This window comes from Mustela lutreola, chromosome 7 (genome assembly GCF_030435805.1).
Source record: "Mustela lutreola isolate mMusLut2 chromosome 7, mMusLut2.pri, whole genome shotgun sequence".
NCBI classification, from domain to species: domain Eukaryota; kingdom Metazoa; phylum Chordata; class Mammalia; order Carnivora; family Mustelidae; genus Mustela; species Mustela lutreola.
Genome location: NC_081296.1, coordinates 77,764,043 through 77,784,723, shown reverse-complemented (window position 1 = coordinate 77,784,723; position 20,681 = coordinate 77,764,043). Strand labels below are relative to the sequence as shown.

The following is a 20,681-nucleotide window of genomic DNA, read 5'->3' as shown; positions in this document are numbered from 1 at the left end:
AGACATAAGACAAGAAAGTCCTTGAAGATAGTCTCTCTGAGTTGAAAGGTTAGGTCTGAGTCACTTTTGTGTGGAATGAAAAATAAGTGTGAGCTTCTGTGACTGAGAATTAAGAACTATTGGTGTTAATAAGCAGGTTTATAGAGCTAATTCTCTACTTATAATATGTGTGTGACTTTGGGCAAATGATTTTACAGACTTAGTTTTCACATCTTCAAAATGAGAGGAAAACCTGTGTCATTTTATTTATATTTATCTTAAATTTAACAAACACTTCTATAGTGATCACTATGTGTCATAATAGTCTAAAAATTTTTTTATAAATAATCATTTAATTCTCTAACTACTCCCTGAAGGTTGATACCATTATTATCTCCATTTAATAGATACAAAAACTGAGGTAAAGAGAAGTTGTGTAACTTGTACAAAGACAAACAACTAGCAAGTAGTAGAAACTGGTTGCCTGACCTCAGAGTTCATGCTCTAAGCTATTAGTCAGTGTTCCATCATGAGAATTAAAAGGAAGATGCAGGGCGCCTGGGTGGCTCAGTGGGTTGAGCCGCTGCCTTCGGCTCGGGTCATGATCTCAGGGTGCTGGGATCGAGTCCCGCGTCGGGCTCTCTGCTCAGCAGGGAGCCTGCTTCCTCCTCTCTCTCTGCCTGCCTCTCTGCCTGCTTGTGATCTCTCTCTGTCAAATAAATAAATAAAATCTTTAAAAAAAAAAAAAAAAAAAAAAGGAAGATGCACTTGACAAAATACTTCACAACTCATGGTGATTTGTTTAATTGGATGTTTGGATTATGTGACAATTAAAATTTATGGCCAACATTTGAAAAGATAGATTATAAAAACGTACATATGACTTGATATTCCAGATGACACCTCAGAATACTGCAATGCTTTAATTATAATTTTGCACTTCGGTGGTTATTGTATTATGTAGAAATACAGCAAAAATATTTTATTGAATTCAAACTACATGCAAGTCCAGAAAGTTGCTTTTAGAAGTAAGTCTTTGAGGCGCCTGGGTGGCTCAGTCAGTTAAGCATCTGCCTTCAGCTCAAGTCATGATCTCAGGACTCTGAGATCGAGCCCCACATTGGGCATTCCACTCTGAAGAGCCTGCTTCTCCGTCTCTCCCCAGCTCTCTCTTGACTCAAATAAATAAAATCTTAAAAAAAAAGTCCATGATAAGTTTGTTTATAGATCACTTGCCTTTTCCATAATAGAATATGAGGACTTTTTAAAATTCAGTTTATGGGGCGCCTGGGTGGCTCAGTGGGTTAAGCCGCTGCCTTCAGCTCAGGTCATGATCTCAGAGTCCTGGGATCGAGTCCCGCATCGGGCTGTCTGCTCAGCAGAGAGCCTGCTTCCCTCTCTCTCTCTCTGCCTGCCTCTCCATCTACTTGTGATTTCTCTCTGTCAAATAAATAAATAAAATCTTTAAAAAAAAAAAATAAAAAAAAATTCAGTTTATGTTTTGTTGTTGTTTAACAACAACAAAAAAAGAATATTTTTGTATATGAAGAAACTATAAATGAAAATATTTATGTGTAACTAATGTTAATAGAACAGTAGTGTGCACGTGAAATGACTCTTGCTCACAGCTGCAGCTGCTATTTTTTGCACTTACCATTTAGGTCAACTTTGCCTTTTATTTTGTGCTTAAAGACTTCTTATAGTATGAAAATCAAGTTGTACTTAATTGAAGAAAACTGGATTCTAATTCCAACAGTATACAACTCTGAACAAGAAAGCTGGAGTTTTTGTGCCTTATTTTCTTCATCTGGAAGTGAGATAGATTAGACTACATGATTTCTTTTTTTTTTTTTTTTTTAAGATTTTGTTTATTTTATTTGACAGAGATTACAAGTAGGCAGAGAGGCAGGCAGAGAGAGAGAGAGAGAGAGAGAGGAGGAAGCAGGCTCCCTGCTGAGCAGAGAGCCCAATGTTGGGCTCAATCCCAGGACCCTGGGATCATGACCTGAGCCAAAGGCAGAGGCTTTAACCCACTGAGCCATCCAGGCGCCCCTAGACTACATGATTTCTAAGAACCTTTACAATTCTCACTTAAAACGGAACCATACAACACATGCCTTTGAGATTGGAACATATAGATGAGAAACCAAAAATTGTTCAGTGTATGTAGAATTTAATCCATTAGGATATATACATCCATGAAATATTAGGAATATTATAAAGAAATAGATGGTTTGGGTTACCCGTGGAACTATAATTAAATGCTTAGTTTTTCCTGAAGTGATGGTTGATTTGCACTGCTCTATCCTTTCCTTTTTCATGGCCTCATTTGTGTTAAGTGCCTCATATCTGGGCAAAGGTTGGCTGAAGTTAGCAGTACAGTCTGTTCATGGAGCACAGTGAAACTTACCCATGTGGAGATTAAATTCATGACCTTAGGACTGTGGCCAGCACTCTGAAGTAACCATTCATAGCCTAGATGGATTATGTAAGTTCTAGAGAAGAGTATAAAGTCAGTGAAAGATCAGTGTGGAAGCGAGTTAGGAAAGAGCTCTTTTGTGGAAAAAAAAAAAAAAACAGGGACTTGGGAAACTCTTGAGAAATCTCAGAAGTCTTAGAAAGAAGCAGCAGCCATGTTTAGTAGGTAGAAAAGAACAAGTAGTAGTACAAGGAAGGAAATGAGTAGAGCATAGGAAACAGTTTGACTGGCACATAGAGACTATGTGGGAAGAAGTGAAAGAGATGAAGAAGCAACAGTGGAGACAGCTAAGACTCTGGGTGGAGTTTGAAGCAGGGTCACATCAGAGTGTATCTCCAAGAGGCAGCATTCCCATCAGAATCTGGCAGGGTGCAGCCAGGTGTGGTGGTCCTGGCCCTAATATCAGGCTTAAGAGTGTTCATTGGGATCAACATCAGTTAGAGAGCCGTTAAAACAAATAAACACAGAAAACTTTGAGCCGAGAGGCATGTAGTAGAATGGCTTCTCAGAAAGATTATTTGCACTATGGGTGCAAAATGAGTAAGAGGGGGCTTAGAGTCCTACAATATAGCCAATATATGGTTGAAGTAATTCAGGTATAAAATATAAGAGCCTAATTTACCTAGCTGTCTTGAAGTTAAAAAGGAACATTTAAATCCAAGAAGAATTTATTATTTAGTATTTATTCATCTGGGAGAGAGAGAGCATGAATGGGGTGAGGGGAAGAGGGAGAGGGAGAAGCAATGACAAGGAGGGAGCTCTACGATGCAGGGCTCAATCTCAGGACCCTGAGATTATGACCTAAACTGAAGTCAGACACTTAACCAACTGAGCACCCAGGTGCCCCAAATCCAAGAAAAAATTTAAAAGAACAAGTTAGTAAGATTTAGTGACTATATTTTAGGATCATAAAGAGGGAGAATTTCTACCTTTGTCTCATAGGCTTAGAAGGGGAATTCTTTTATTCTTATTTTGAGATTTGGGAACAATTTTGAATGATGATATTGCCTGTTAAATACTTGTTTTTATAGAAAGGGCTGTTGTGATGCATGAATGGCTATTGTGCCCAAGGAGGACTAGGAAAGTAGGCTTTTGTATTTATCATCTATACTCTTCAGAATAACTGACAATGTATGTCACATCTGCCTAATCTTTCATCATCACTGTCTACTGAGATCACTGTTGTTAAATAAGGACACCAGTGACTTCCTTATTGTCAAATCCAGTGGTCACTTCTTTGTTTACATTTTGTTAAACCTCACCAGTGTTTGAAACCATTGGCTATGCCCTCCTTGATTTTTTTTTTCCTTGGGCTTCCATGATACCATACTTGACAGCTCCTTCTGTTGTTTCATCATCCTCTCTTACATCACTACTTGGTGGAAGGTCCCAGAGCTCTGTCATGAGTTCCCAACATACTCTTCTAGGTAACTCTTAATTCTAAAAATTCTCCAAATGCCAGTGATTCCTTCAACTATATCCCCAAGCCTGACAGCTATAGTAACCTCCTAAATAGTATACCTACTTGGTTCTTTTTCCTATTAACCTTCCTTAAAGCCTTTCAATGACTTAACATTGATTTTATGACAGAATTGAAACTCCTTGCTCTAGCTTGAGAATCCTGTATAATCTCTGGTCCTTGACCATCGTTCTAAACTTCCATCTTGTAGCAACACTGTCTCTCCCTGCTGCTGCCATTCCATCCTCACTCCTCCAGCACATACCCACTCATTCTCACCTTGGACCCTCTGGTTAGAATGCTCTTTCCTGGGGTGCCTGGGTGGCTCAGTGGGTTAAAACCTCTGCCTTCGACTCAGGTCATGATCTCAGGGTCCTGGGATCGGGCCCCACATTGGGCTCTCTGCTCAGCAGGAAGCCTGCTTCCCCCCCGCCTGACTCTCTGGCCTGACTCTCTGCCTCCTTGTGATCTCTGTCAAATAAATAAAATCTTAAAAAAAAAAAAAAGTAATGTTCTTTCCCCAGGGCACCTGGGTGGCATAGTTGGTTGAGAGACCGACTCTTGGTTCTAGCTCCGGTCTTGCTTACAGGATTGTGAAGTTGAGCCCAGCACTGGGCTCTGCACTTAGTGCCAAGTCTGCTTGGGATTCTCTCTCCCTCTGATGCTTGTTCTTTCTCTCTCTATCTCTCATAAATAATCCTTTAAAAATGCTTTTTCCCCTCATTTTTGAATAACTAGATCCTTGTTCAGGTCCAGCTTAAATGTTGCCTGCTCAGAAAAGCCTTCCCTGAACATGGGACATAAAAATATTCACATAATCATTCGCACATCACTCTTACACTTACAGCATAGCACTTATTCTGATATTCTTCTTACCTTTTTTTAAAAAGATTTTATTATTTGACAGACAGAGATCACAAGTAGGCAGAGAGAAAGAGGAAGAAGGCTCCCCGCAGAGCAAAAAGTCCAATGCAGGGCTCCATCCCAGGACCCTGGGATCATGACCTGAGCTGAAGGCAGAGGCTTTAACCAACACTGAGCCACCCAGGTGCCCCCTGATATTTTTCTTATTACTCTGTTGTTGTTTTTCTCTACCACCACATGCTCCAATTCCCAGTGTTTAGGAAACTGCCTGGCACAGAGCAGGTATATAATACATAATTGTTGAATAAATCAAGTCTTAATACCTATGTACTGGTTTTGTCAACAGAGTCCAGTTCCTTGAGCATAACCTCTTCCACTAATTCTTTATTTTTTTTAAGATTTTTTTTTAAGATTTTATTTATTTATTTGAGAGAGAGAGAGAGAGAGAGAGAGAGAACAAGTAGGGTGGAGAAACAGAGCAAGAGGGAGAAGCACATCCCCTGCTAAGCAGCGAGCCCCATGCAAGGCTCAGTCCCAGGATCATGACCTGAGCTGGAGGCTCAGACTCAGCCACACAGGTGCCCCTCTTCCACTAATTCTTAACACCCATTCTCAGTTCCCTACATATATGTTTCTCATATTATTGGTATGAAACTCTAGATTTCCATTTTTTTAAATTTATTTTTTAAAAAGCAGAAAGAAGAAAAAGGCATTTTAAACTGCCCAGTTCCAATATTTCAACCATAGGTATGCTGTTACCTATGTTTGTCTTTACAAGTTCCTGTATTAAATAACTAAACTGGGGTGCCTGGGTGGCTCAGTGGGTTAAGCCTCTGCCTTTGGCTCAGGTCCTGCACAGCAGGGAGCCTGCTTTCCCCTTTCTCTCTGCCTACTTGTGATCTCCCTCTTTCTTTGTTGAATAGATAAATTAAAAAAAAATCTAAATAACTAAACTGTGACCTACTAAGTAGGAATTCTATAGCACAACAACTAAATAAAATATGTGACATTAGGTAATGCTTTTATTTCATGTTATTTTTCAGTTAATAAGCCTTGTCATTTAATATCAACCAGAGAACATAGTTCACTTAAAATTTAGCTTATATGTTTTTATGTTCACTTTATGGGGCTGATAATATGTTGTTGTATGTGTCTTTCTATGCATGTGGCACATGTGATTCTACAAACATAGGATCATAATATTCTTTCTTTTGAAATACTGTGTTTTCACTTTGGAGATGTTTTGTAAATAACTTATCAAAAGTAGATCTATATCATTATTTTAGATATAACTGTACCACAGTATATTAACTGTACCACAGTATATTAACCAGTCCTATATTGTTGGATGTTTAGATTTATTCCATTTTTTTAAAAAAGATATTTATTTATTTATTTATTTATTTGAGAGCGAGAAGGTGGAGGAGCAGAGGAAGAGGGAGAAACAAACTCCCCGCTGAGCAGGGAACCATCCCAGGACCCTGAGATCATGACCTGAGCAGGGGGTAGATGCTTAACTGACTGATCCACCTGGCACCCTGGTTTATTCCATTTGTTTTTTAAACTGGTATAAGCATTTTAATAAGTATCCTTTTTATTCAGCTTAGTATACATGTTATTTCCTTGATAAATTTGTAGAAGGAGAATTTTGATGGATTTAACCAGATTGACTTCCATGAAGTAAAAATAAGGACATTGACTTTAGAGAAACTTTTCTTTTAATTAACAACCCCGAGGTGGTTCTGCTTCTCTTGTCATTGTATTCCACGTCATGAAAAGCATGGGATCTTTCTACTACTTTCCCAGACTTTACAAGTAACCAGAACACCATGTACAGCAGCCCCATGATGGGTAAGACATTATTCTTCCATTCCATCTAGACAGAGCTTTGAAGTAGCTCTGAGCTTCCCTGGCCTGGGTTTGTGTTCTAAATGACATGATGAGCGCTGCTTCAGACAGGCTTCTACTTGGGGTCTCTGGAGAAGGAAGTAGTGGTTCTGGCCTCTCCCCTGAGTGTTTTTCTGAGCTACCTCTGAAGAACAGAGATTCTCAGGGTTGAAAGAACTCTTGCAAATCTAACTGAGCTACCATTTCATATCTAAATCCCTCTAACCACACCCCTGGCATGTGTCTATCAGTCTGTCCTTGAATACCCCTCGTGATAAAGAATATACTTCCAGGAGACTTAGTCCATTTTATCTATGGATCACTCTCATCAGAGTTTTCCCAAGGGCCAAATTGTTCACCTCTTTTGTTAAACTGAACTGGATGGAGTGCCGGCCAGTGTACAGAAGCAGCCAGTTTGGTCAAGGCTCCCAGTCAGACAGCAGTGTAAACACAGTCCTCATGACAGTCTTGGTGGTACAGGGACTCTACAACTATGTTTTGATTCATTAATCCCCAGTCTCCAAAGATTTGTCCTTCATAACCTGTGAAAATTTGTAACATCCTGTTTTCTTAATGTTACACTTTCCATCAAAGAAATAATTTCTTCTAAACTACGTAACTACTAGGTCAGCCTAACAGTCCATATTTGTCTAGATACGAAATACCTTTTGTTTTTGGAAGAACAAATTGCTTTCATAAGTACTGAAATCATAATTTATTTCTGGAATAAGCTGTGTCCTCAAAATACCAAGTTTTATCTATTGAATTTTCTTTTTTTTTTTTTAAGATTGTATTTTATTTTATTAGAGAGAGAGAGAGTATGAACAGGAGAATGGGGCAGAGAAGAGATGGAGAAGCAGACTGCCTGCTGAGCCTGATGCAGGCTTCAATCCCATGACACCCGATCTTGACCTGAGCTGAAGGCAGACACTTAAACCAACAGAGTTTTAAGTGTTGGTTTAAACTCTGCACAGCGGAGAGTGCAGAGTGCACTCTTGTCATTGTGCACAATGACACACACTGGGGAGTGTGAGGCAGCCAGAATCCCCTGGAATTTTTTAGCTTACAGTTGAGGAGATAATGACTAAATCAACTAAATTTTAGTAAATGCTGTATTCAAAAGTGCTTTTCATAATAGCTTAATTTTTATCACTTTAAACTTGATGATTCCTAGTGTGTAAGCAATGCTGTGCTAGGGCTTTAGAAATAAATTATAGTTTTTCAGACATAAGGATAACACTCTTAAACTCCCTACTCTGTGTGCACTTCCCCCTTTCTTAATCTGACCTTGTAGGTTTTTTAATTTTTCAAGTAGTAGCACACAAATATGAGACTTACTACTTAGGTTGTAGACCATCCTTCACATGGAGTAATTGACGTCTTGGCATCACTCACCATTCTATAGATTAGGAGCCATTGCTCTGCCACAATTCTTAGCTTTCCAGGATTACCTGACAAGCTCAGGGCAAGGAACAGCATGAGCCCAGAGAAATCTCCCAGGAGCTGAAATCATGCCAGGTAGCCCATGGGAAGCCTGGAGTAACCTTGAAAACCCACAGAACCCCCAGAAAAAGGGCTTGAGTGGAATCTTTTACATCTTTTGCTTCCCTCTGAGGGACACCAGGATTTAATTCAGTGCGTCCCAGGAGACTAAAGGAGACCCTTAATTTTTTTAATCTGATTGACTCCTGGAGGAAAGTTGAAAGCTGAGACTACTATCTTGTTGGCTCATTATTATAAATTAGGGTCTTATTCATGGAAACTACAGATCTTCCTTGACTTACAATGGGGTTATGTCCTGATAAACCCATTGTAAGTTGAAAATATCTTAAGTGAAAAAAGCATCTATCCCTCCTAACCTAGCAAACATCATAGCTTAGTTTAGCCTGCCTTGAACATGCCCAGAACACTAACATTACCTTCAGCTGGGCAAAATCATCTAACACAAAGCCTATTTTAATATAAAGTGTTGACTATGTTCTGTAAATTATTGGATACCATACTGTAAGTGAGAAATAGAATGGTTGTGTGGGTATAGAATGGTCATAAGTGTATTGGTTTTTTACCCTCTCCATCATGTGGCTGATCTAGAGCTGTAGCTCAGTGCAGCTGCCCAGCATTGTGAGAGAGTCTCCTACCATATTGCTAGTCTGGGCAAAGATCAAAATTCAAAGTAAGGCTTCAGCTGAGTACATACCACTTTTACACCATTGTCAAGTCAAAAAATCATAAGTTGATCAGGGATTGTCTATAATTCTATATAATGTTCCACAAAAAATGAAAGAAGTGTTCCAAAATGTATTATTTAAATATGCATTGCATATATGTTATTTTTACAATCATCTACAAAAATATGTCATAGCAATATATCTAGCTGCAATGAAAGAAAGCAGGTATGGAGCTGTTAACGACCTAGATTCTGGAGACACACTGTAGATTCAAATTCCAACTTTGCCCTTGCTAGCTGGGTGATCTTGGGCAAGTTACTTTTCTATGCTTCAGTTATCTGTAAAATAGTGGTAACAGTTCTCACCTCTTAAAGGTGTTCTAAGGATTAAATGAGTTAATGTGTAGAAAGTACTTAGAACTAGCAGTGCCTGACAATGTTACTAAGTGTTGGCTGTTATTTTGTGTTGCACATGGCCATTTAAGGAAATTTTTCTGAATGGTCTTAACACACCAGCTCAGTAAAGTTGGCTTTTAAGGCTGTTTCTTTTCCTGATAAGCCTTCCTAAAGCTAGAAATGGGCATTCTTCATCATACCCTTCAAGGCTATTCACTATCTGACTTTCTTTTCCATGCTTTCTCTGTACAAATTCTCTACCTAAGTTGTGTTTTCTTGGGTTCTGCTCATTGCCTACCTCTTTTTTATTTTAAGTTTTTTATTTCAATATAGCTGATGCAGAGTGTTACATTATTTTCACGTATACAACGTAGTGATTCAGTTCTCTGTGCTATGCTTACTGCAGGTGCGACTACCCTCTGTCACCATACAATGCTATTACAGTATCATTGACTATATTCCCTATGTTGAGCCTTTCCTGTGACTTATTTCATAACTGGAAACTTGTATCTCCCACTCCCCTTTACCCATTTTGCCCATCTCCTACCTCCTTCCCTCTAACAACCATCAGTTTGTTCTCTGTATTTATAGGTCTGATTCTGCTTTTTATTTATTTCAGTGCATACCTCTTTTGCAAAATTTTACCACTGCTATATGAATAACTTTGGAATTTATCGAATGCTATAGTGTTCAATTTGCTTTTAAAGTCATTTCTGAATCATCAACCCTTTGCGGACAGGAGCTATGTGCAATACAATTCTTTATTCCCTGTCACCTAGTACAGTGTATTAAGTACTTAAAGTATGTGTTAACTGGATTGCAAAACCAATTGAATATTGTGTATGTATATTTGCACACATGTTTAACGTGTGTAGCAGGTTAACACTTTTGGAATTTAACTGTGTTTCACAAACTTGGAGCACTTACGAGAAATTTAAAAATTACTACAAATAAGTGAAAACACCTGCAGATTAGATTTTTTTTGACCTGCATAGTAACCAAAAACAGCACACTTTTTATGTTGTAATTTGGGCCTACATCAACTACTGGATAATTACAGCTAGCATTTCTCCTTTGAAACTAATACTGCACTTTAGCATAGGCAAAGAAAGACTTCATAGCTCTCAGTGTCCACAGCGCAGAATTAGGGTTTTGAGAACAAGGAACTAGATAAGAAAGGGACAAGGGAAAGAGGGGAAAAACATACAATTGAATTTGTATCTTCCACTAATATGTAATAATAATAATAAAGCATTTAGCTAAAAATATATGACACAAGACTTTCAACCTTTTGGTTATTGGTGTAATTTTGTATGTAAAAACTGTCGCACTTGACATCCAAAAATCTAAATATTTATAGAATTATAAGTGTATACTTGAATCTTGGACATTTTAGTCGAAGTTTACATAAAAATAATTTTGTGCTATAATTTTAACCATCTTTGTCTTGACTGAAATTTGGAATTATCCATCCTCTCCTTACCCTGTATAACTTGTGAATTAAGAGTTTACTATATTTTAATTGCCTAATTTTTATTCCTCTTTTACTCTTTGTTAGTGAATATACTTTAATATGAATTGTGTGACATTAGGTATTTTAGGTATAAAATGTGAGTTCTTATCAAGAATATATTAAACTGAAGACTCTTCTTTCTTTCTTTCTTTCTTTCTTTCTTTCTTTCTTTCTTTCTTTCTTTCTTTCTTTCTTTCTTTCTTTCTTTTAATACCAGATACTCTAGATGAATACTTTGAATATGATGCAGAGGAGTTCTTGGTCTCTTTGGCCTTGTTAATAACAGAAGGTCGAACACCTGAATGTTCTGTAAAAGGTCGCACGGAAAGTTTCCATTGCCCTCCAGCACAGTCATGTTACCCAGTAACTAGCAAACATGAGTGCAGTGACAAGCTGGCTCAGGTGAGAATTGTGTGTTGAATACTTTGTATTTATATTTATACAAACTAGTTTAAATTGTCATCATCTGTGTTATATCGTAATTCCAGTGTTCACATTTAAATACAAAAATGGTTAGAAAACCATAGTGAATGCAAGTTGGTGCAGCCAGTTTGGAGAACAGTGTGGAGATTCCTTAAGGAATTAAAAATAGAGCTCCCCTATGACCCTGCAATTGCACTCCTGGGTATTTACCCCAAAGATACAGATGTAGTGAAAAGAAGGGCCATCTGTACCCCAATGTTCATAGTAGCAATGGCCTTGGTCGCCAAACTGTGGAAAGAACCAAGATGCCCTTCCACGGACAAATAGATAAGGAAGATGTGGTCTATATACACTATGGAGTATTATGCCTCCATCAGAAAGGATGAATACCCAACTTTTGTATCAACATGAACGGGACTGGAAGAGATTATACTGAGTGAAATAAGTCAAGCAGAGAGAGTCAATTATCATATGGTTTCACTTATTTGTGGGGCATAACAAATAGCATGGAGGACATGGGGAGATGGAGAGGAGAAGGGAGTTGAGGGAAATTGGAAGGGGAGATGAACCATGAGAGACTGTGGACTCTGAAAAACAATCTGAGGGTTTTGAAGGGGCAGGGGGTGGGAGGTTGGGGGATCCTGGTGATGGGTATTATGGAGGGCACTTTGTGTGGTGCATAAACAATGAATTCTGTTACACTGAAAAGAAGTTAAATTTAAAAAAAAAATTTTTTTTTTAAAAGAGAGATTGGCCAAGGGGCACCTGGGTGGCTCAATCAGGTAAGCATCTGCCTTCAGCTCAGGTTATGATCTCAGGGTCTTGGGATTGAGTCACAAGTCAGGCTCCCTGCTCAGCAGGGAATCTGCTCCATCTCCTTCCCACTTGTGCTATCTCTCACTATCTCTGTCTCTCTCAAATAAATAAATAAAATATTAAAAAAATAAACTATAGTGAAAAAAATCCTAATCCTGGACCATAGCTAATTATCTTGACTCTTGAAAGCACTATAGGTAGCTTTGCAAATCAGCATACATGTTGACAGCCAATTTCATACCTGCCTTCTCATACACCAGATTTAAGATTATTACTACTGACTTTATGTTTATTTAGTGGAATTATCTTCATAATTATTTTCCTTGCATTAGTCAGTGTCCCTCTGATACTTTTTTCCCCCCATGGAAGGATAATTTTTGCTATCCTATTAGTGTTTAAAAATACTTAGTTTGGTAGGTAATATATAATTTGTTAAAAGACAGTTCCTTTCTCAGTCTAAATTTATACTTTTAAAATCTTGTCTTTTTTGAACATTTAGTGAAAATGAATTTTTAATATTTAGGTTTTCACTTGGAATGAATCTTTCTTCTGTAACAGTGATGCACTTAACAAACTATCCTAGGCCACCTGAAGGCCTTTCAGATACTGTGTTATGGCCGTTATTTTTCCACAAAATAAAACAAAAATAACCCCCAAGAAAATTTGCGTCATACCTGTTTAGTACTAATCCGCACTGTGGAACTCAATAGTATCAATCCATTACTTAATGATGAACTCTAAATAGAAGAGCCTAGGCAAAGCTCTGCCATTGGTGACTCATTTCTCATATAGATGTCTTTTTACAATTATAGTTTTAAAATTTAAATATAAAATTCCTTGAGCAATTGAGACATTTTGCTTATATTCATTTCCCCCTAAAGTGTCGTCAAGCCAGAAGAACTAGATCTGAGGTCTCGTTGTTGTGGAAGAATAACCTTCCAATCATGGTGGAAGTCATGCTACTCCCAGACTGCTGCTACAGTGATGATGGGCCCACCACAGAAGGAATTGATCTCAATGATCCTGCAATTAAGCAAGATGCATTATTATTAGAAAGATGGATTTTGGAGCCAGTTCCTCGACAGTAAGTTGTTGCACTGTTGAAGTTGTTCCTGGTAAATCAGGCTTTCCATTGCTTTCTATAAATTATTTTAGTAATATGTCATGTCTTTGAATTCTTCTACTTATGTAGTAAAATTTAGACATTTAGTACTTATGTGACTTGCAGTGACACTACTTAATGCATGTCTAGACTCTTGAAAACACACATCCTGAATGTTTGTTTTAGCTCCTATCTTTCTACAATTCAGTCATTTCATACTTGCTGGCATTTAAATGATACTTTTTCCTTCCCTTAGGAGTGGAGATCGATTCATTGAAGAGAAGACTCTTCTGTTGGCTGTCCGCTCATTCGTGTTTTTTTCCCAATTAAGTGCGTGGCTGAGTGTTTCTCATGGTGCTATTCCACGAAATATTCTTTACAGGTATGTCTTGGGCAAAATAAGAATAGTGTGTATTCAATTATGTTAGCTACTGAATGATAGTTTACCTTTTAAACAGTTAATTTCCTTCATTTCTAAATGTAAGTAGATAAAATTTACTGAAGTTGTTCTCAAAACAAGTTAGGGAAATTTAAATGGGAATCACTATGAACTTTGCTTTTTGGGTTAAATTTGGTATAGAATAGTTTTCGGAGCATTTTTTAGCTTTCAAGAACCAACAGTGGACTTAATGCTGTCATTATAAATACAGTAGAAAAACTTTTTGGACTGCTGAATTTCCATAATGGTAGACTTAATTTTTTGTATTGTGAAAACTGTAAATTTATAGGATGCTGAACAGCTCTCTAATTGACTCTGTAGGCAGGTGGCCATGAGATCACTAGTATCTCTTCATCACCTTGTACAACAGAATTAGCTGAATCCATTTATTTAGTAGTAGATACAAAATTTATTTTTCCTGTTTTGACAGATAACTTTAACTTACAGTATTCTCGAGCCTTAATGCTTAAGTAGTCTAGTGTTCTTAAATAGATCATCCCTATTCTAAGCATAAACTACTGTACTTTTTAGGTGCCTGGGTGGCTCAATTGGTTGAGCAACTGCCGTGGGCTCGGGTCATGATCCCGGACTACTGGGATCAAGGCACGCGTTGGGCTCCCAGCTCCATTGGGAGTTTGCTTCTCCCTCTGACCTTCTCTCTCATTCTCTCTCTGTCTCTCTCTCAAATAAATAAATAAAATCTTTAAAAAACTATTATACTTTTATTGGTTTTATCAGAATGACATGCATGGTAAAGTAGTTGAAAGTAAAGCCTTTTTACTTCGCTTTAACAGTAATTAATGTAAACAAAGATAAGTATATGATGATCTGGAATTTTTTTATAATATACAATAATATTACAAATTTTATAATCCACTGATTCCCTATTTTTCCTGTACAATTCTAGAATCAGTGCTGCTGATGTAGACCTGCAGTGGAATTTTTCACAGACTCCGATTGAACATGTATTTCCTGTTCCCAATGTTTCTCACAATGTGGCCTTGAAAGTCAGCGTTCAGTCCTTGCCCAGACAATCTAATTACCCAATGTTGACCTGTAGTATTCATGCTAATATTGGCCTTTATGAGAAAAGAATTCAAGAACATGAACTTAAAGCCCATCAGCACCGCAATTCTAATGAAGCAGAACAAAGTAATATAAATAGCTCACAGCGTCTGTGTAGCAAACAATCTTGGACCATGGCACCCGAAAGCATATTACATGCAAAAAATGGCACAACTCCAGAATATACTGCAGCCGTCAAAAATGTCAAACTGTATCCAGGCACTGGCAGTAAATCTGACCATGGAACATGTCAAGTCAATATTCTGGGCTTCAGTGGTAGAGGAGATAAAAAGTCACATGAAACACCAGTGAGAACTTTAAAATCATTTTCAATGATTGATTCTAGTGTCTCTAGCCACCAGAGTTCCTGGCAGTCAGTTGGTGAGACTAATCCTTTAATAGACTCTTTAATTCAGGAGCGACAAGAAGTTATTGCAAGAATTGCTCAGCATTTGATTCATTGTGATCCAAGCACTTCACATGTTTCTGGACATCCATTTAATATGCAGCAGTCTAGTTCACTTAATTCAAAACTTTTCCGCGTTTCACAGGAAAATGAAAATGTGAGGAAATGTAAAGAAACATTCTCTGTTTCTTTTTGTAGTCCAGAGCTTACCTCATCAGAAGACACCAGTGAGGGAAAAATTCAAGTAAAACCAGAAACTGCTCAAAGTGCCTCTGGCATTTCTGATGGTCTTTATTCTCGTCAGTCTTTTGTTGAGACTAATCCTTTGATAGGCTCTTTACTCCAGGAGCGGCAAGATGTTATCGCAAGGATTGCTCAACACTTGGAGCATATTGATCCAACAGCGTCACATATGTCCCGGCAGTCATTCAACGTGCATGACTCCAATTTGGTTCCCTCTAAAGTATTCAGGAGTTTGTATGAAGACAAAAGTTTGTTGAAGAAAAACAGGGATGACACCTCCGTTTCCATTTCTAATACAAAATTTTCCTTATTAGAAGACAGCAGTGAAGGGGAAAACTTAATACCCAATAAATCATTGAGTTCTTTTCAATGCAATAGTAAAGTCAAGTCCTCTTTGAAACCTCAGATAAGAACTCTGTATCAGGACAATCCTAGTGAAATCATTCAAAATACATTTCTAGAGACACAGAACAAAGCTACTGGTGTTTTGACTCCCTCGAAAATGTCTCACTGCAAAAAAAATAACTTAGATTTGATAGTTAGATTGGAAACTGCACTTTCTGACTGTCAATTTAAGGAGCAAGAAATTATCCATGAAGTTGATAAAAAGTATTCAAATTGCAACAGTATTGACAAACAGACTTGCACAAATAAGTATAAGGAAAAAGTAATAAAAAATGAAAATTGTAATCCAGAATCTTTTAGCAATCACCAATTTGAGAATTCCAAGAAAAATAACTCAAAAATAAAAACTACTGTGTTGGAAATGTCTGGATATTTGAACAAACATGAAAATAAGTACTCAAATAAAGACTCAAAAAGGCCCAAGACATGTGAGCAAAATACTCAACTTAATAGTGTAGAAAATTATCTCAACGATAATGAAGTTTTCAAATGCAAAAAGTCAGACTCATTGAAAAATGAACAGGATAAGAAAGAAGAGACAGTTGATGAGAAGTCACAGAACTGTTCTCAGAGAAAGAATATAAAAAACTGTTTGTCTACATGTGAACGACTGAAAAGTACAGAGGTATTGGTAGGTAACGTCTAATATTTCAAATATATTTCTTGAACATTTATTATGGTTTGAATTTTGTTTACAGGAACTCTAGTTGTAAAGGCCCAAGGTGCCTATTAATTATAGTATACAGTCTTTTAGAATAAACCTGCAATAAAATAACATCCTTTCAAAATAACCCACTTAAAAGCAAATGTTAGGTAAATTCTTCCTGTTGCCCTTTGTTGGTTATTTCAGTATTATGGGCAAGTGCTGGAGAGTAAATAGTCAGAAATGTAAACTCATTAGCTTAACATATTGTTTGTTAGCAGCTCTGACCTAATACAGTGTGCCCATTGTGTTATGTCACCACTCATCTAAGGATTTTCGGAACATCTATAGTGAAATCATTAGGCTGTTGGTCAGAATACCTGGGTTCCAGTCCTGACTTCACAATTTGGTCTTTGAGTCACACTGAATAAGTCATGTAACTTTTCAAAACCTCAGTCTCCTCAGTTTTAAAATAAGAATGATCAATCTCTTGGGTCTCTCTCAGTTGTGACAATCAAATAACAGATTTTAAAATATTTTGTAAACCTTCCATGCATTTTGTAAATAAGATACTTCAATTATTTCCATTTTATTTAACTTTCTAACCAAACCATTTTTTAACTTTAGAAAACCATAATGCTTAAATTTCCTTATTTCTGTAAGTAGTATCACATTTAAATCTCAATTATATTGAAAACAACTTCTTTACTACATTGATCCAAATCTGAATGACCTTATTAGTTCATTTTTATCACTAAAATCCATTCTCTAACATATGGATTTAATCAAATGATAGTTTCCAATTTACTAAAATTGTAATTGTCACAAAAACAGTTAGCTTTTCTTGATCCCTCCTGGTACCTAATAGTATGGCTTAATTTGGCCATAATATTTTTCAAAGTACTAAGAGTTACTTTTTCATATTCTTGTTTTAAATATGATCATAAATTGTTTACTAAGTGCCCAGGCTTTTTTTCTGAATATTTTACACATGTTGGCATACCTAATCCTTCCATTAAACTATGAGGTCAGGTGTTATTACTAATTCCAATTTACAAATGAGGATTCTCAGCTTGGAGAGATTAAGTATCTTGCCCAAGGTCACAAAGCTAGGAAATGGCAGAGCCAGGGCCCAAATTAGTCTTTTCTGATTTTCTGTGTTTTTAGGAATTTCTGATGTTTGGGTTTAATCTTGCTTAATTTTGAAGAATTAGCCTATTTCCTATATCACTTCAAAAATGTGGCATATTTTAGAACATTCTGGTTTTTTCTACCTGTGAGTAGTTTTTTTTCACAAATTAAAAACATCAGATGTTGGCTTAGCCGTTGTTAGACTCTGAGAATTTATAAATATGACCATATGTTGATAAGGCAATTATATTTGGACATAGTTTCTTTAGACTATTTGGGTTTATTCAGTATCCTAGAAAAAACTTGGACATTCTTTTCTGATTAAAATAAATGTGTGTGTGTGTTTGTGTGTGAATACAGATCTATAGATCATTAGCTTCACCACCAAGGATGGAATACTTCAGTATGTATTAGGAATAAGACTAAACAAAAAATTACTTAAATATTACCATCACAATCTAATTATTTTCCTAGCAGAAGACTATACCAGTGAAACATTCAAGTGTCTGGCGGAAACATAATTTTCATTCCTTAGATGGAACTTCAACCAGAGCCTTTCATCCTCGAACTGGATTGCCTCTTCTTTCAAGTCCTGTAAGGTTTTTCCCTCTTACTTCATATTTAAAGTTGGAAGCATCTAAAATGTATACAAATCATTTTATCCAAATTATAATTGAAAAAAAATTTAAATACCTTTAACAGACATTTCCAGTTAGAAAACATTTTATTTTTTTATATACTTAGTAACTCTGTGTTAATACAGGGAAAGGCTAAAAGCAAGAATAAAAATATTAGGATTATAAGATTTCTCTGAAATTCTTTTATCTAATATTTTAATTGTTACTAAATATCAAGAAAGTATTTAGTGTCAAGTGAGTTTGTATAAATAAATTTGTATCTTAACACCAAAGCTAGTTGACACCATAAGGTGGGTCATTTGGGAATCAAATTTGTGGTTGTCTTTGGCCTGGAAGCCATGCCACATCTTATTTTGAGACACAGAAATCTCCCTACTCTACCTTTACAAATAGATCTGTAGATCTGAGTGCAGTGGTCAAGAGTGTTCCTTTGGAGTGACACTGATGTCACCCTGCATGACATTTGTGACATTAGTTCAATAATATAATCTGAGCCTCAGTTTCTTCATCATTAAAAAGGGGGTGATATGGTCTCTTTTAGTGTTGTGAGGATGGTTAGTAAGCAACCAGTAGTTAGTTGCTATACCTGCCATTTCAGTTAAACCTGAGGCAAGTAATCAATATCACAGCAGAAGTGAAAACATGTTATGTTTTGCTACTGACATGATAATTTCTGTTGCTTTATCTGTGTTATGTAAACTGAAAGGATACAGTATCTGGCCTATGTTCAAAAAATAATTATTGAATAAGAAATCTAGAATTTAAACTTGTAACATGGACCATAGATATTTATTTTAGATAAATTAAATTCCAAACAATTTAAAATAACCCCAAATATTTGACCTACCTATGGGATGCTTTCAAAAAGCCTGAGTGATGAGGAAAAAAACTGGTCAGCATCATACTGATATAAAATGCACTGTAGACTTCTGTTTAGTATGGTAGACTGAACTGATAAAGGCAGACCCTTCCTCCTCAAATGCAGAAGTCCTGATAGAATATAACCTTTAATACAAAATAATATATAACCCTTAAATACATAAGGTAATGTAAGAGAAAGAAAGTTAAATCTCCAATTTTGGGGCAAATTATGGCCCTCTAGGATATCTGAACCTAATACAATGCTAGGGTTTAATGCCTCTGGTGGGACAGGGGTTGAGATGTAAGAACGTGTACATGTACAATCGAAATTATAAATATGAAAAATATTTTAATTGATGTGTATGCACACACATGTATGCATAAAAATGCAGATGGATTAACAGATGGATTCAGCTAATTGGACTACAATCAGTGAGTGGAGAGACAGATATTAAGAAAGCATCTCAAATGAAGTACAGAAAGGAAGAGACATGGTAAAATGTGAAAGAACCACAGAGGATAAAATGAGATGTTCAGTGTAAGTCTAGTACAAACTCCAAAAAGTAGAACTAGATGGAACAAGGAAAAAGCGGTATCAGAAGAAGTGAAAGAACTTTCCAAATTCGAGACATGAGAGTTTAGATAGAAAACTTCACAATAACTTCACATTTTATAGTCAGAACTTTATACTTCTGACTATAAAAAATAGCATGGTATACTTGTACAACTCAAAAATATTGAGACTGTTTAGACTTTCAGTATCATATTTAATAGGTTTGTGTATTTAATATTCTTTACAATATTAAGCAAGTCTTTCCAATTTGTATGTTATATGTGATTTTACCTTTATTTTACATCTGGATCTTTCATCTTTACGGTATTTTTAGCTAGCTGGTTTGATTGGTGTCTTAAATGTAATGGGGTATACAATGGTTTTTGAACATGCAGAGTAGTATTTTTTAATCCTGTTCTCTGTGCAGCTCCAGGGTTCTTGGAAACATACAGTGGAGTGGGGATGGACTAAGGAGCAGCAGAGCTGGCATCATTATTTAATTTTTTGTTTGTTTCTTTTAATTTTAAAGCTACCAATCTTTTATTACCCTGCAAAATACAGTAGTACAGTTGACTCTTGCACAACATGGGTTTGGTCTGCCCGGGTCCACTTATATGTGGGATTTTTGTTTTTGTTTTACTGTAAATGTATTTTCTCTTCCTTATGATTTTCTTAGTAACATGTTCTTTAGCTTTGTTTTAAGAATATAATACAGTACATAACCCATATAACGTACAAAATATGTGTTAATCAGCTATTTATGTTAATGGTAAGGCTTCCAGTCAACAACAGGCTATTAGTAGTTAAGTTTTGGGGAAGCCAAAACTTACATGAGAATTTTCAACTGCAGAGGGTTGGGGGGGGGGGCGGTCAGTGCCCCATAATTCCTGTGTTGTTCAAGGATCAACTATATACAATAAAGTAAAAAAGTAAGTCTTTTTCTATATTAGGATTCTATGTAAGATTTGGTTTTACAAAAAAACCAAATTATGCTTCTTAAAAACTCAAAACCTGGTAAAGTGCTTTTATTAATTTTCTGTTTTTTCCTATCAGTAAGTAAAATGAAAACATAAGAACAGTATGTAATTAAGAGCAGTTTTGGGAGAAGTTTTATTATTTGCCAGATATGGTCAGCTTTTGTTTGAAAAGTGGTCTATTAATTCAAGAAAAAAAACACAGTGTTTTTAAATATCAAAAATGATTATTTTGACC

The 20,681-nt window shown here is 36.4% G+C and overlaps 1 protein-coding gene across 6 annotated transcripts in view; it reads left to right on the top strand.

Annotated features, from left to right (window-relative positions):
- Window positions 1-20,681, top strand: part of ATOSA (atos homolog A) — a 99,107-nt gene that overhangs the window by 58,184 nt on the left and 20,242 nt on the right. For 4 of the 6 annotated variants that reach the window (XR_009355579.1, XM_059181587.1, XM_059181589.1 and 1 more), the window contains exons 3-7: window positions 10,962-11,146; window positions 12,865-13,067; window positions 13,342-13,467; window positions 14,432-16,274; window positions 17,892-18,011. Coding sequence is in view for 5 of the 6 variants with exons in the window: in XM_059181587.1 (XP_059037570.1) it covers window positions 10,962-11,146; window positions 12,865-13,067; window positions 13,342-13,467; window positions 14,432-16,274; window positions 17,892-18,011 (2,477 nt within the window). In the remaining variant the exon portion in view is untranslated. The remainder of the gene's footprint in view (window positions 1-10,961; window positions 11,147-12,864; window positions 13,068-13,341; window positions 13,468-14,431; window positions 16,275-17,891; window positions 18,012-20,681) is intronic. The other 2 variants (XM_059181588.1, XM_059181590.1) reach the window with 2 other exon arrangements.